The 16805-nt window shown below is 44.9% G+C and overlaps 1 protein-coding gene across 2 annotated transcripts in view; it reads right to left on the bottom strand.

Moving 5' to 3' along the window:
- Positions 1-16805, bottom strand: part of LOC115105343 (mannosyl-oligosaccharide 1,2-alpha-mannosidase IA-like) — a 204471-nt gene that overhangs the window by 13987 nt on the left and 173679 nt on the right. The window contains exons 5-8 of one of the 2 annotated variants that reach the window (XM_065010099.1): positions 9381-9474; positions 2898-3025; positions 2270-2363; positions 773-888 (exon numbers count right to left, since the gene is read on the bottom strand). In XM_065010099.1, coding sequence (XP_064866171.1) covers positions 773-888; positions 2270-2363; positions 2898-3025; positions 9381-9474 — 432 coding nt within the window. Of the gene's footprint in view, positions 1-772; positions 889-2269; positions 2364-2897; positions 3026-9379; positions 9475-16805 lie in introns of both variants that reach the window. The other variant, XM_029627289.2, reaches the window with a different exon arrangement.

Below are 16805 nucleotides of genomic sequence, written 5' to 3'. Positions count from 1 at the left end.
CCACAATGCTCTGTGGATGCATGTTCTGTAGACATACTATCTATGTACATAGCCAATGTGAACAACGTGTCCATATTGGTATTTATGTATGGAATTATTTATACATCCTATAACACATTATATTCTGATTCCAGGAGAGAGAGAGAGAGAGAGGTGGAAATCTGGTGGAAACAAAGGAGAGATAGAGGGATGGAAAGAGAGAAACAGAGAGAGAAACACCCCTGTTGCAGAGTTTGTCTTTCTTTTGAAAGTCAGGAAACAGAGTTCTCTCTCTCTCTCTCTCTCTCTCTCTCTCTCTCTCTCTCTCTCTCTCTCTCTCTCTCTCATCAGCCTAAAAGACGAGTGTCAATGGTATTTAAGGAGAGGATATTGTGCTAATTGATGGCTGAGGGATTAGGTGTGTGGAGGAGGTTGTGTGTGTCATGCCATGTTTGTGAGTGTGTATGTGTGGTGTGTGTGTGCACGTGCATGCTTGCATGTATGCGTCTGTTAGCGCATGTGCATGTTTGCGTGTATGTTTGTGACTTTGTGTGCACACTTGCACGCGTGTGCATGTGTCGTGTGTGTGTTTGTGAATCACAGGCTTCTGATACTTGTTATGATGTACTGTAAAAGCATACCGAATTCTAAAACTACAGCAATAACAGACCCCAGTCCTCCTTTCCTTTGTTCCCTCCATCCGTATATCCTTCCATATTGCCTGCTGAGACCGAGCGGCCCCCTGACGACAGCAGTAGGTCCCTCGCTGTGCGCTACATGGAAGTTCTCCTACCTCCAGAGCACTGTAGTACATCTTCTTAGCCTCCTCGTCCGTCTTGTCTGACATCAGATATGATTTGATCAGATACTCGTAGAAGCTATCCCCCAGGCCGCCAATGGAAACATGATCTGGGAGAGAAAAAAGAGAGACATCTGACATTATCTCTACACGGGGGGGGTCTTTTTCACAAACATTACTCTGCAGTCTCACAGGCGGGCGAAACCCAACAACCAATCAAATAGAGTCAAATAGAATCCGGGTTATACGTGGGGTATGACAGGCTGACTGATTTGTAGATTCATACTCTGAGTAGCCTTAGCAAAGAAAATAGCATTGTCATTACGGCTAGCTTTATCACGTACCCATGTACCCACGCAGTTGTGGTTTTAATTTAAATAAAAATTATACTTGGTTAGTACAACTTCAGATATATATATTTTTCCTCCCACTCAATTTCATGCTAATTTAACAACTCTGGATAAGATACAGCGTTGGAGACGTTTTTGTGCGCTCACACATCCACACACACACACATCCATGCAGGCAGGCAGGCACGCACGCCCACCCTCCACCACCACACATTCCTACACACTGTGAAAGGTTATCACGCAGCGTTCTGCTGGCCCTTGACAACAGAACACCAGAGACTGTAGGAGAGGTCTGTGTGAATCTGTGCTTTCTGCTCTGTGCCCCATGTGCCCATGCTGACAAAAACACAGGCTGGACTGAACACCCATCCCCCTCTCCTTCCTCTCCTCCTTATCTACCTGCTTCATTAACCATTCGCCCACAACAACAATTATCCCCATAATCAGCCAGATTAGGACTTCCAGACCCACATCTTCAGAGCCCGTCTTGGCATCTCCCATTCCTCTGCCTTTCAGACGAATCGGAAAAGATTCAATTCCCCGACGTAATTGGATTCATTATTATTTGAATAACCCAGAGCGAGGCGATTTACAGCACTGCTTGAGACTGACGTTGCTACTGAAAGAAAGACAGGAAGAAAAAGGGATGGATGGATGACAAGGAGGCTCCAAAGGATTTAAATAGGAGAGCTCCTGCAAGGCCGGGAGGAGTGTGTAGAAAGATCAGATCACGGACGACTACAGGGTAATAATACGGAATTCCTGTACAGTTTTAAAAAGTCTAGTTTGCCTGTACAGGGTTAACCAAGGACCTTCTTTACTGCTGTACTACAGTTACAAAGGAGGTGCTTGTATAGTGGCAAAGGCTTTCCTGTGGACACAGTGTGTGAAGTGTGGTGATGTAAATTAAGCTAATCCGCTAGCCAGATTGCACTTTTCAGACCAGGCTAGTAGGAAATGTGGTGTGAAATGCTGTCTTCCCAAATTTCGCATGGCACAAATGTTGTACCTTTGGCTAGTAGAATGCCACTCAGGCTGTCTAGTAGACATTCTAGTCTACTAGTGTGGCTGGCCAGTGCCCTTATGTTCCATGATAATAATATAATAATGTGTATCTCCTTCGGTGGAGACCAGTACTCACGTTGGACCCAGTTGCCACTGACGGGACTCAAGAAGTTGGGATAGAGACCGTGAGGCTTCTCGATTTTGTTCAACAGCTTTCGGATATTCATAACCTGCAACCCCACACAGTAAAAAAAAACACATTAGCTCTGAACGAAAAATCTTTCTGTAAACTAAAAGTAACTGTAGAGAGGATTTCAACTTTGGCATCACATGTGCTTCGAATTGATTTAAATGTCCTTGTACCCTGAAGTTGACACTCACAGACAAATTAGAAAGGAAACGTAGTCATCCAAGGAAAGTTGCCATTATGTTCAGTATGCCCATTAAAAGCATTCACAAATATCCATTAAATGAACGGAAAGTGAAGTCCTTAAGAATAGTAATGACTGCAGAAAGAAAAACACACATGGATAATGGCATAGAGCATGCACTGATAAGCATACAATGTTAACGGTTTCACATATTTTACTGAGTAAAATCTGAAATTCGGTCGCAGACAGTCACGCAAAATGGCAGAAAACGTCCCCAAAGTTCCCAGGTTTTTTGAGAAATTCCTGTGGAACGATTCTAACTGGATTCTAACTAAGTTTCTGGATTTGTGCGACCCAAGTCACTCACAGAACTGTGGGTACTGTAGTACATACCTTCTCTGTGTAGATGCCATTGTTGGAGAGCTCTGATAGGTGGACAAACTCCAGGTGCAGGGTTCCAAACTCCGCCAGGATACTGCTCCCGGCTGACGCCCAGCCCCAGCTCCAACTGGTGCCACTGCAACAGAATCCATACCGGGACAAGTGAGGACCACAGTCAACACACACTGTTATACACATTGGGAACAGAAACCATACCGGAACAAGTGAGGACCACAGTCAACACACTGTTATACACACTGGGAACAGAAACCATACCGGAACAAGTGAGGACCACAGTCAACACACTGTTATACACACTGGGAACAGAAACCATACCGGGACAAGTGAGGACCACAGTCAACACACTGTTATACACACTGGGAACAGAAACCATACCGGACCAAGTGAGGACCACAGTCAACACACTGTTATACACACTGGGAACAGAAACCATACCGGAACAAGTGAGGACCACAGTCAACACACTGTTATACACACTGGGAACAGAAACCATACCGGGACAAGTGAGGACCACAGTCAACACACTGTTATACACACTGGGAACAGAAACCATACCGGAACAAGTGAGGACCACAGTCAACACAGTTATACACACTGGGAGCAGAAACCATAACGGGACAAGTGAGGACCACAGTCAACACACAGTTATACACACTGGGAACAGAAACCATACCGGGACAAGTGAGGACCACAGTCAACACACACTGTTATACACACTGGGAACAGAAACCATACCGGGACAAGTGAGGTCCACAGTCAACACACTGTTATACACACTGGGAACAGAAACCATACCAGGACAAGTGAGGACCACAGTCAACACACACTGTTATACACACTGGGAACAGAAACCATACCGGGACAAGTGAGGTCCACAGTCAACACACTGTTATACACACTGGGGACAGAAACCATACCGGGACAAGAGAGGACCACAGTCAACACACTGTTATGCACACTGGGAACAGAAACCATACCGGGACAAGTGAGGACCACAGTCAACACAGTTATACACACTGGGAACAGAAACCATACCGGGACAAGTGAGGACCACAGTCAACACACACTGTTATACACACTGGGAACAGAAACCATACCAGGACAAGTGAGGACCACAGTCAACACACTGTTATACACACTGGGAACAGAAACCATACCAGGACAAGTGAGGACCACAGTCAACACACTGTTATACACACTGGGAACAGAAACCATACCGGGACAAGAGAGGACCACAGTCAACACACTGTTATACATACTGGGAACAGAAACCATACCGGGACAAGTGAGGACCACAGTCAACACACTGTTATACACACTGGGAACAGAAACCATACCGGGACAAGAGAGGACCAAAGTCAACACAGTTATACACACTGGGAACAGAACCCATACCGGGACAAGTGAGGACCACAGTCAACACACTGTTATACACACTGGGAAGAGAAACCATACCGGGACAAGAGAGGACCACAGTCAACACACTGTTATACACACTGGGGACAGAAACCATACCAGGACAAGTGAGGAACACAGTCAACACAGTTATACACACTGGGAACAGAAACCATACCGGGACAAGTGAGGACCACAGTCAACACCGTTATACACACTGGGAACAGAAACCATACCGGGACAAGAGAGGACCACAGTCAACACACTGTTATACACACTGGGAACAGAAACCATACCGGGACAAGTGAGGACCACAGTCAACACACACCGTTATACACACTGGGAACAGAAACCATACCGGGACAAGTGAGGACCACAGTCAACACACACCGTTATACACACTGGGAACAGAAACCATACCGGGACAAGTGAGGACCACAGTCAACACACTGTTATACACACTGGGAACAGAAACCATACCGGGACAAGTGAGGACCACAGTCAACACACACCGATATACACACTGGGGACAGAAACCATACCGGGACAAGAGAGGACCACAGTCAACACACACCATTACACACTGGGAACAGAAACCATACCGGGACAAGAGAGGACCACAGCCAACACACACTGTTATACACACTGGGAACAGAAACCATACCGGGACAAGAGAGGACCACAGTCAACACACTGTTATACACACTGGGAACAGAAACCATACCGGGACAAGTGAGGACCACAGTCAACACACTGTTATACACACTGGGAACAGAAACCATACCGGGACAAGTGAGGACCACAGTCAACACACACCGATATACACACTGGGGACAGAAACCATACCGGGACAAGAGAGGACCACAGTCAACACACACCATTACACACTGGGAACAGAAACCATACCGGGACAAGAGAGGACCACAGCCAACACACACTGTTATACACACTGGGAACAGAAACCATACCGGGACAAGTGAGGACCACAGTCAACACAGTTATACACACTGGGAACAGAAACCATACCGGGACAAGTGAGGACCACAGTCAACACACTGTTATACACACTGGGAACAGAAACCATACCGGAACAAGTGGGGACCACAGTCAACACACTGTTATACACACTGGGAACAGAAACCATACCGGGACAAGTGAGGACCACAGTCAACACACTGTTATACACACTGGGAACAGAAACCATACCGGACCAAGTGAGGACCACAGTCAACACACTGTTATACACACTGGGAACAGAAACCATACCGGGACAAGAGAGGACCACAGTCAACACACTGTTATACACACTGGGAACAGAAACCATACCGGGACAAGTGAGGACCACAGTCAACACACACTGTTATACACACTGGGAACAGAAACCATACCGGGACAAGTGAGGACCACAGTCAACACACTGTTATACACACTGGGAACAGAAACCATACCGGGTCAAGTGAGGACCACAGTCAACACACTGTTATACACACTGGGAACAGAAACCATACCGGGACAAGAGAGGACCACAGTCAACACACACTGTTATACACACTGGGAACAGAAACCATACCGGGACAAGAGAGGACCACAGTCAACACACTGTTATACACACTGGGGACAGAAACCATACCGGGACAAGAGAGGACCACAGTCAACACACACCATTACACACTGGTTCACACTCAAGACAATAAATCCATGCTAGCATTAAAAAAAATCATTACGTTCTGCAACATTTTAATAATGGGCAAATAAACAGTATTGCATCTTGATGTGATGCTACAATTGCATTTTGTCCATACAAAATGTAGGCAGATTGTACAGATAAACAATCAACACCAGTGTCAGTAATGAAAAACATTTTCACCTCAGTGTGGTGTCACTTTCAGCAGTTCCCTGGTTTGTCTTTGAGGCAACTAAGTGTCTTGTAGCCAATGCATTATATGGTTCTAGTGCACCAACACCTACAATATCTCCAAAATGTGTTTTCTTTTATATCCCAGAGCAACAGCCCATTATTTGTTTCTTTCTTGCCTTTCAGAAAGCACTGAGCCGAGGAGACAGATATCCAATCAGATATTACAATTGTTCATCACTCTCCAGAATTGTGTGTTTTGGTGCTGAAGAAAGTACAGAGACTAATGTGCGTCCCAAATGGCACCTTATTGAAAACATCGTTCACTACTATTGACCAAAGCCATGGGGGCCCTGAACAAAAGTAGTACACTATATAGGGAATAGGGTGCCATTTAGGGCGCAGTATAAAGATTAAGCAGGTCTGGATCTGTTTGTCCCCCTTGGGCACCAACCCAGATGCTAGCTGATGCACCGCATCATTTGTCTGGGGAACAGAGTGGGAGGCTTACCGCCCTCTGTAGATCAATAACACCGTCTACCTCTGCAGAGTCGAGGAAAGCGTTAAGTTCATCTTAGAGACTGAAACAAGAGCGTCAACCAGGGTCACCAATAAACGAAAATGACACCCTAGTTCCTATATAGTGCAATAATTTTGACCAGGACCCATAGGGTTCTGGTCAAAGTAGCACACTACAGTGAGTAGAACACTATATAGAGAATGGGGTGCTGTTTCGGATGCAACCCATGTCTTATTTCTCTATGAAAGTAGTGCACTGTGAGGATGATATGCGCAGCCGTCTCAGAATAACAGTGTGTCTATGTCTAAATTATGACTTCAACGACGTGCTAATACACTCTGCCTGACCTGATCAGAGGAGGTGAGATGGAACGTCATTACATTACATTATAGTTCATGACCTAATCCTACATTAATAGAAAGTGATAAAGGGATGAATGGAACGGAACGTATTAGCGGAGGATGGAAAGAAAAAAAGAGAAACTATAAAGGGATGGAAGCAAAGAGAGATGTCGTCCTGATGAATATGCTTCGTATTAGTTTGGTAATCCACCATTAGCTGAAGTAACATCAGGGCCCGTCGATTAGGAAAAGCCAACACCTCATTTGGCCGCCTTTCGTTCCAGTTCTCTGCTGCCTGTGACTGGAACGAATTGCAAAAATCGCTGAAGTTGGAGACTTTTATCTCCCTCACCAACTTCAAACATCTGCTATCTGAGCAGCTAACCGATCGCTGCAGCTGTACATAGTCCATCGGTAAATAGCCCACCCAATTTTAACTACCTCATCCCCATACTGTTTTTATTCATTTACTTTTCTGCTCTTTTGCACACCAATATCTCTACCTGTACATGACCATCTGATCATTTATCACTCCAGTGTTAATCTGCAAAATTGTAATTATTTGCCTACCTCCTCATGCCTTTTGCACACAATGTATATAGACTCTCTTTTTTTCTACTGTGTTATTGACTTGTTAATTGTTTACTCCATGTGTAACTCTGTGTTGTCTGTTCACACTGCTATGCTTTATCTTGGCCAGGTCGCAGTTGTAAATGAGAACTTGTTCTCAACTAGCCTACCTGGTTAAATAAAGGTGTTCTCAACTAGCCTACCTGGTTAAATAAAGGTGTTCTCAACTAGCCTACCTGGTTAAATAAAGGTGTTCTCAACTAGCCTACCTGGTTAAATAAATGTGTTCTCAACTAACCTACCTGGTTAAATAAAGGTGTTCTCAACTAGCCTACCTGGTTAAATAAAGGTGTTCTCAACTAGCCTACCTGGTTAAATAAAGGTGAAAAAAAAGAAAGAAAAAACAACAACATCCCTGGTCTTTGTGGTTGAATTTATGTTTGAAATCCACTGCTAGACTTAGGGACCTCACTGATAATTGTATGTGTTTGGTACAGAGATGAGGTAGTAATTAAAAAATCATGTTAAACACTATTATTGCACACAGAGTGAGTCCATGCAACGTGTTATGTGACTTGTTAAGCAAATTGAACTCCTTAAGTTATTTATGCTTCCACTTTGACATTATGGAGTATTGTGTGTAGGCCAGGGACAAACCATTTCAATGGAATCTGTAACACAACAAAATGTGGAAAAAGTCAAGTGGTGTGAATACTTTCTGGTGGCACTGTAAATTGGTACATTGCACACTTTAGGAAACTTGCAAAAATAATTCTCCGCTTTCGCATTCAGTAACTTGCAAACAAGTGTTCAACGCTTTCTCTATGCATTATTCATTGTGCTCCTTGTATGAATGTGGTCGCATCGCTAACTACAAAGTATTTACCTTGAGGTTCTTCAATGTGTTGAGGCCTTTTGGGAGCACATTCTATAAGTAGTCCCGAAATACTGTATGAAAGACCACATGGGACATGCTACATATACAACAGAGGACTTCGAAAGACTTTCAAGTCAGCCCATTGGCAGCATATTAATTGTGTTACACTGAATTCCCTCGGTGTTTGAGGACATTAAATATCTAGTACTTGTACATTATGGGGCAACAGCGTTTCTCTCTGAGCTACTGTATAATGAAATCCCTTGCTGTTGGGGCGTAGGTGTGTGTGTGTGTGTGTGTGTGTGTGTGTGTGTGTGTGTGTGTGTGTGTGTGTGTGTGTGTGTGTGTGTGTGTGTGTGTGTGTTCACTATGCATTGTGTGTGTGCGTTTGTGTAGTTTCTGTACATGTAAGTTCCTTTCCCTATGTCGCTGTAATTTATCATGTGTATCGTTCCTCCCTGCCCATCTGCACTCAGGGTCCATGTTACCCATCTAACTGGAATTAGCTCTGGAATCAGTTCATTAAATTTGCCAGCAACTGTCTGCTTAGACAGGCGGGTTAATTGGAAGCAGGTGGCAGGCAGAGGTGCCAGAGAGATGTATTTTTAGATGATAAGATAGTGAGAAAATGTAATAAAAGTGTACAGTTTCTTAACTATGTAGGGTTGGGGGGGTCTTGCATATGGGGATCCCGATAAAATCGCACAGATCAGGGTTGAACACGTTATTTAATTTGTGGCTCCAACACGAGGCCGCAAATTTCAAACATTTCAAATGGAAACAGAAGTATGAAATGGGCACCACCTCCTTATTGCAATGTAATCCAGCTAAATGTGTTGGTAAGGTCTCATACAGTATGTGTTTATAATAGGATACTGTAGCTAGGGAGTCATGGGGACTGGTAGCTAGGCTCACCTGCCCAGGTTGATGACTCCACGTGGGATACCCGTTGGTGTGTTGAAGGCCGGTAGCAGCTTCTCCCCAAGCACCATCACTTTCCTCTTGAACATCTACAACAACACGGAAGGAGGGAGACTTAGTAAACACTCACAGAAACACACAAAGACAGAAATACACACACCTGTGCAAAAACCAGCCCCAACCCCACAGAGGTGCACACCACCCCTGCGTGGCATCAACACAGGCATATATTCATCTTGGCCCCTGTAAGAAAAATATTTTTGCTTCCAAGTACAGAACCTTTTCACCCGACAAAGAGCCATCAAATAACTCTTCCTCTTCTTCAGAGGAAAAAGGTTTCATGTAGAACCCTTTCATGTAGCGCACAGTCAAACACAGAGAGTAGAATTAAAGTGTAGCTCCAGCCCCGATACTTTCCAGATGGCTTCCCAGCCTCTCGCAACAAAGCTAATTATGTAGAACATAACAAACCCAGGGACAACGGACAGGCGACGCTGCTCTGAGAAGGAATAAAAGCAATCTTATTGATGTAACCCAGAGCAGTTCAATTAAAACAACACTCTTCTCTGCTGCCTGCCTCTTGAAAGCAGGGCCAAGGGAGAGTGAAGTACTGTCTCAAAGTAAGATTAACAGGTCAGATTGATCTGCATAACCTGCGAAGACAGAGTTAGAAGGAGAGAGAAGTAGAGAGAGAGAAGAGAGAGGGTTAAATAGCGAGAGACTCATAGTGCTGGTATTAGAATTGAGATGCAAGGCTGCTAACAGAGAGAACTAGAAAAGAGGGAGAGGGCTATTGTTCGGGGGAGACTGTGTGGATCAGGCCTTTATGGTCAAATTGCTGCAAAGAAATCACTACTAAAGGTCACAAATGAGAAGAAGAGACTTGCTTGGGCCAAGAAACACGAGCAATTTCCACCATTAAGCAGGTGGAAATCTGTCCTTTGGTCTGATGAGTCCAAACTTGAGATTTTTGGGATTCCAACCGCCTTATCTTTGTGCGAAGCAGTAGAAGGTGAACGGATGATCTCTGCATGTGTATTTCCCACCATGAAGCATGGAGGAGGAGGTGTGATGGTGTGGGGGCGCTTTGCTGGTGACACTGTCTTTGATTTATTTAGAATTCAAGGCACACTTAACCAGCATGGCTACTACAGCATTCTGCAGCAATACACCATCCCCTCTGCTTTGTATAGTGGGACTATCAATTGTTTTTCAACAGGACAATGACCCAACATACCTCCAGGCTGTGTAAGGGCTATTTGACCAAGAAGGAGAGTGATGGAGTGCTGCATCAGATGACCTGGCCTCCACAATCACCCGACTCAACCCAATTGAGATGGTTTGGGATGAGTTGGACCGCAGAGTGAAGGAAAAGCAGTGCTCAGCATATGTGAGAAATCCTTCAAGACTGTTGGAAAAGCATTTCAGGTGAAGCTGGTTGAGAGAATGCCAAGAGTGTGCAAAGCTGTCATCAAGGCAAAGGGTGGCTACTTTGAAGAATCTTAAATATAAAATATATTTAAAATATATAACACTTTTTTGGTTTCTCCATGATTCCATACGTGCTATTTCATAGTTTTGATGTCGTCACTACTATTCTACAATGTAGAAAATAGTAAAAAATAAAGAAAAACCCTTGAATGAGTAGGTGTGTCCAAACTTCTGACTGGTACTGTTTATATATATATATTATGCTAACAAAGTACTATTGAATTCCCATAACGGATGCTAGCTAAATACTAACAAGCGTAAACGAACATAAACTAAATGCAAGGACAGACAACCCAGCTCATAAAGTTATACAACTATCTCAAAAGGCTACTAACACTTGATCCAGGGGGGGGGTTGATTTTCTGTGCTGTAACCAAGAAGCGTGGTCTTGCAAACTAGCTACCTATAGCTAGCAAGTTCAACCAAATGCATAGCTGGAGCCCTGAGCTGGAGAAAATGTATTTGGCACAAAGATGGTTAACGTATAGCTAGTTGTAAGATATTTATCTGGCATACATTAGTAGTGAATGTCAAGTGTAACTTGATCACCTCTCTTGTGCGGCTCAACAGTGGACGTCACGTAACGAAACTTCAGTTTGCTCCATTTGCTCTTTCTAAACAAACTGGCTAAATAAAATGTTTTATTAAAAATCAAGATGCCCCGGTATACGGTATAGAGTACCACGGTATGAGTCGTAATACCCATAAAACCTAGTAGTCAAACAGGGAAATGGTTCCAATTGTTTGATTCCACCACAAAATATCTTTAAAGTGACAATTCTGTGAATTGTCTTGTGCACATTTTAAATTGACACGATACCTGATTATTTGATACCTGAGATTTGTGGTCTTGCATGATGTCTATTTTGATGCTAATTAGCATTTTCGAATCAGAGTAAATAGAGGTGAATATATTGATAAAAGTCTCCTGGTCCGAAACAGATTTACATAGTTATCAAAACGTCACCCCAGGGTAAAGCCTACATGAAACACAACCCTTATTCGTAGTGTGTCTAAAATTTCCTATGGGGAAAAACGAATGATGGAAAAACGAATGGAACCACTTCCCTGTTTGACCGCTAGGTTTTACGAGGATTATGACACATCCACCGTGGGGCTCTATACCGCCCAAGCCTAGTGTGTGTGTGTGTGTGTGTGTGTGTTTACAAAGTGTCACAGTGCTCTTTGGCAGTCTCTCCGTCTCACCGCGTGGTAACTCAGCTAAAAGAAAGAGTAAGTGAGAAGGAGAGGAGGCGGCGGGTAGAGCTGAGTGTTCATATAGGCTTGCAACCCAAATTGCACCCTATTTCCTACCTTTGACCAGGGCTCTGGGAAATAGGTTGCCAATTGGGACGCACTAATAAATGCATGTCAGAGTAACCAGCCATTAAATTATGATCATCAATAATGTCAATATGAGTTGCCCGTGTCCTTGTCCGACAATAAGTGAATGATACAATGCCTCTCCTGACTGCGCCACTCTAACTGCTAGCTCTGACTGCAGCTGAGAGCCAAGGAAGGCTCGTTATCTCCATCATATGAAGGACGCGCCTGGACACGGTCTGTCTGGGCATTGATTCACCCTTTCTGGGTCTTTGTTATTGTGACCAGGAGGCAGAGTGGGCTACAGACAGATGTACTAGCACATGACTGATTTGGACACATTATGTGTGTGGATATATATGTTTGTTCTCATGTTTGTTCTCATGTGTAGTGTGCATATATGCACACATGCACACAATCTTCATTGTCATCGGTAACATGCGTGCACGCACAAACAAATCCTTCCACCTATTTACCCACCCACATACAAGTTCAGGTGCTACCCGTGCCCTTGACAAATGCCCATTTACAGCCAGCTGCTACAATGTCATCTTTACAATCCAATTACCTATAGTTATCTGCATGTTACACTCCGGCACAATCCATACTAGTTCAAATGACTCAGATTCACAGGCCATTGACACCACACAGAGACAAAAAAAAGCTCATCGCTCCATCTAGCAGCTGGGGGCCCAGTCCCTTGCTGGCCCACTAGCCCTCCAGAACTCCCATAATTCCATTCCCTCTCAGCATACTGGGAGGGCCTGGGAGACCCAGGGTGGATTTACACACAGAGGAAGCTCATTAATCCATACTGTAGGATCCACGGCTAAGATGAGTGTGTGTTCGTGTGTGTGTGTGTGTGACGGGAGCTGCAGATTGCCCCTCTGGTCTGCCAGCTCCATCTCTTATCAAAGAGATTACTAATGACCCTCTCCCCCATCCTTACTTAACCAACCTAGCAGTTCATGGGCATCATGTAAACACATGCCCACAGTCCTTTTAAAACCTACACACACACACACACACACACACACACCCACACACACACACACACACACGCACACACGCACACACACACACGAGTGCACAAACTCCAATTATATCCCACTGTTATTAAGCCTTGTTTACACACTTAGAAATTCCTTATATATTAATTACAGCAAGAGCCCTTTTGAGGGCAGCTGTGGTATGCTTTACTGATGAGCACATGCAAAGTTGCAGGCCCCCTTTCACATCTATCTAAATCTACCTCCCCCTTCTATAGTGCAGAGCAAGACTTCAGTACAGCTCCAGCTAATCTGCATCTCACTCACGCCCTCCTCTCCTTCTTCTCCCTCGGCTCATTCACCCCCCTCCTTTCCCCTGTAACTATTCCCCAGGTTGTTGCTGTTAATGAGAAAGTGTTCTCAGTCAACTTACCTGGTAAAAAATAAGGGTAACAAAAATTGTACGAAATCACAGAAGTGCCTATGGAGACGTGCTGCTGCTTCACATGCAGCGCACGTTAGACTCTACGCATACTTCCCAACCATCCCACGTGCACCTCCCGGCGCTCGTCCACAATCCTTAACCCAGCCATCGGAAGAATGGACAAGGCCACGGCATGGAGGACCATCGATCCGTTGTAACAGGAGACGGTTCGCCTACTTCGCTTTCGGTTTGGAATCATGCCTTGGATGTTGCACACGACAGCCGCAAACTGAGTGGCTTTTCTCTTTTAAGCACAAGAGACGTGCGGCGGCGACGCAGTCACCTCTCCCTGATTTAACACGGTCAGGGACCAGTGGAGACAGACTGAAGGATAGAATTCTGTATGTATGGCATCCTCGGTTACCATTCAAACTTCTCAATTGTGAGTCAAAGAAACACTTGAAGTGTGAAAGTGAAAATGAGAGGGGGTGGCTCTTTTGGTGGAGTCAGTTTTCACTCCTGTGCTCTAGCTGTTGTCCCGAAGTCTTTTTTTACCCACCCCATTGGCTAGATTCTTGGATAAGTAGCATACAGGTGTAACAAGAACTGACATTGGCAATAATGCACATGCAACTTATTGTACAACGGTTTCTTTGGGATATAGGCCAACTGGAGGCTATACATCAGGACAACAACGAAAACTCTCTGCACCTACCTGATGCATGTGTTCCTCAACTCCAGTCCTCCAGTACCCCCCAACAGGATACCTTTCGATTGGAGTCCCAGACAAACTCACCTAGTTCAACTAATTGAGGGTCTGATGATTAGTTGACAGGTTGAATCAGGTGTGCTTATCCGGGGCTACAACAAAAATGTGTGCTGTTGGGGGTGGATGGAGTTGGGAAACACTGGTCTGTCGATGCAGACCATTTGCGCAAAATATACACATGTATTTCCAATGCCGTTGCATGACAGGACAGAGAACGACTACAAACCCTTATCCGAGGCCTGATAATGCCAAGCTAGCCCCATGACACTGGTCCATTATCGTTTTTTTTTTAAACGACTCAAATTTTGCACCTCCTTGTGAACACTTTAAAAAAAGCTGTGCTTTTTACGAGCGTGGATGAATGAATTATCCCTGTTCGCCAGCTGTGCGCGATGAAAACCGAGCCCAAAACACCCTCTCTGACCTTTCACAATCCACCAATACCCCACCAGGACGAAAACATATCCTATTTTTAACCACGTTTCCTCTCCTGTCTCATTCCTCCATCTGTGTTAGGCTTTTGCTCAGGGTAGCAGCTGACTCTAAAAGGCTGTACAAAGGCTGAGGAGACCGAAGCTGTCCGCTCGGATCGCTCGCCCAGCCCAAACCAGCATAACCCCCATATGTTGTTTTTCTCTGGCGTGCACCGGGCTGCCGGGCCTCAGTTCCGAAAGGCCTTGACTGAGTTGACAATTTGCTCTGTCCGCGTCACTCACAGTGTCACTCGGTGTCACACAGTGTCCTGAAAACGGGGACCTAATCGAGGAGGTCCTTGAGGTCAGAGGAGGACCTGTAGACCAGACAAAGCCGGTGAAAACACAATGTTCGGAGCCTGGCTGGTTGTCCCTGTGACATCTTTATGTAAGGCGCCCGTTCTCCGCTGCCAAGGTTAGAGTTTGGCTATGTCATGATGTTCTCTCTGTCCTTATGCAATACCCAGAGGTTGCTCTGCAGTTCTATAGGGGCGTTCAGAATCAGACACACTGTTTGCGTGTGACCTCTGTGTGGTCTAATGTTTCGAAACTGCCCACGTCACCACAATGTAAAGGTGTCAGGTAGCCTAGCGGTTAAGAGGGTTGGACCAGTAACCGAAAGGTTGCTGGTTCGTAATCCCCGAGCAGACTAGGGGAAAAATCTGTTGATGTGCCCTTGAGCAAAGCCCTTAACCCCGATCACTCTGGATAAGAGTGTCTACAACTTTTTTTACAATGGATGATCTGAGCTCTGCTAGTTGGAATTGCACAGCCGAGTAAGACCCTTGAGGCCAGGGTATAAGAAGTGCCAGTACATGGTGAACCACTGAATTGTAGCATGTAATACCAGGGCTATGAGACATGTAGCTTGATTAGCTAGACAGAAAATGGCCCGTGGGAAAGACACTGGCATGTGCTACCCATCTTTGAAACTCAACATTAGTCATCAGACAACATCCTGGTCAGAGTTAGCACAGTGCACTCAGCAGCCTTCTCTCATCTTACAAGGTGTGTGTGTGGGAATGAGAGAAAGAGAGAAAGGCACAAAGCACAGCACACATGGTTGAAAGCCTGCTGCTGGGTGCCAGCTGCTATTTGGGTTGTAATACTACGGCGCTGCCCTGATAAGAATCTAATTTGCTCAGTAGGATTTAACTGGAACAATCGGTCGATTCTTATAAGCAGTGGTCTGCCCTGGCTGGTTTTTGCCTCTATCCCAGCGGTTTACATCATTATTAGCATCTGATGGTTTTACCATTGATTCTTATGGACAGTCTGGGAGTCTGACAGTCTTGTAAATACTACCAGAGTCTTTAGAAGAGAAGCCACAGACCATGAGCTCGATTTACTAAGTGTTCGCATCAGGTGCAAAGAACGGCAGAAACAAAAGCTACGAACACGTATTTATTCACACTTTATCGCTAGATCTTATTCTATTTACTAGCCGGTAACTTTTTTTGTCCTATCCTCATTCTTCAATTCCATTCAAATTATATATATATATTTTTTAATAGGTGCTGACTTTGATTCGCACGTAGTAAATCTCCGCCAATGTGTCTTTGATTGATACGCCATGACAAAGCCAGGGAAACAGAACACGTACTTTTATCCTTGCTTCTTTTCACCACCGTCCAACGATAAAACAGAGACCCCGTCCGTCTCTGCCAGTTTCAAGACACACATTTGCTGCACATCGATTCCATTCGTCATTTGAACACGGCCGACCGCAGGGGGGAAGCGGAGGCGTATGCAGGTTAGGGAACTGGGTGGTCTCAGAGCAGGAGTGCCAATCTTTTGCCTTATTTGTCACGGTGAATAGGATTTACATGGGACAGGAGGGACCTGATCCTAGATCAGCACTCCTACTATAGGTCGCCTCATGAATACAGGCCTTGGAATTGCATTGGATCTTCAATGTTAGGAGGTTGAAGTTTCATGCAGTAAGAGATGA

The sequence above is a fragment of the Oncorhynchus nerka genome, linkage group LG3 (assembly GCF_034236695.1).
Source record: "Oncorhynchus nerka isolate Pitt River linkage group LG3, Oner_Uvic_2.0, whole genome shotgun sequence".
In the NCBI taxonomy this organism is placed as follows: domain Eukaryota; kingdom Metazoa; phylum Chordata; class Actinopteri; order Salmoniformes; family Salmonidae; genus Oncorhynchus; species Oncorhynchus nerka.
This window is presented reverse-complemented; position numbering and strand designations above follow the sequence as displayed.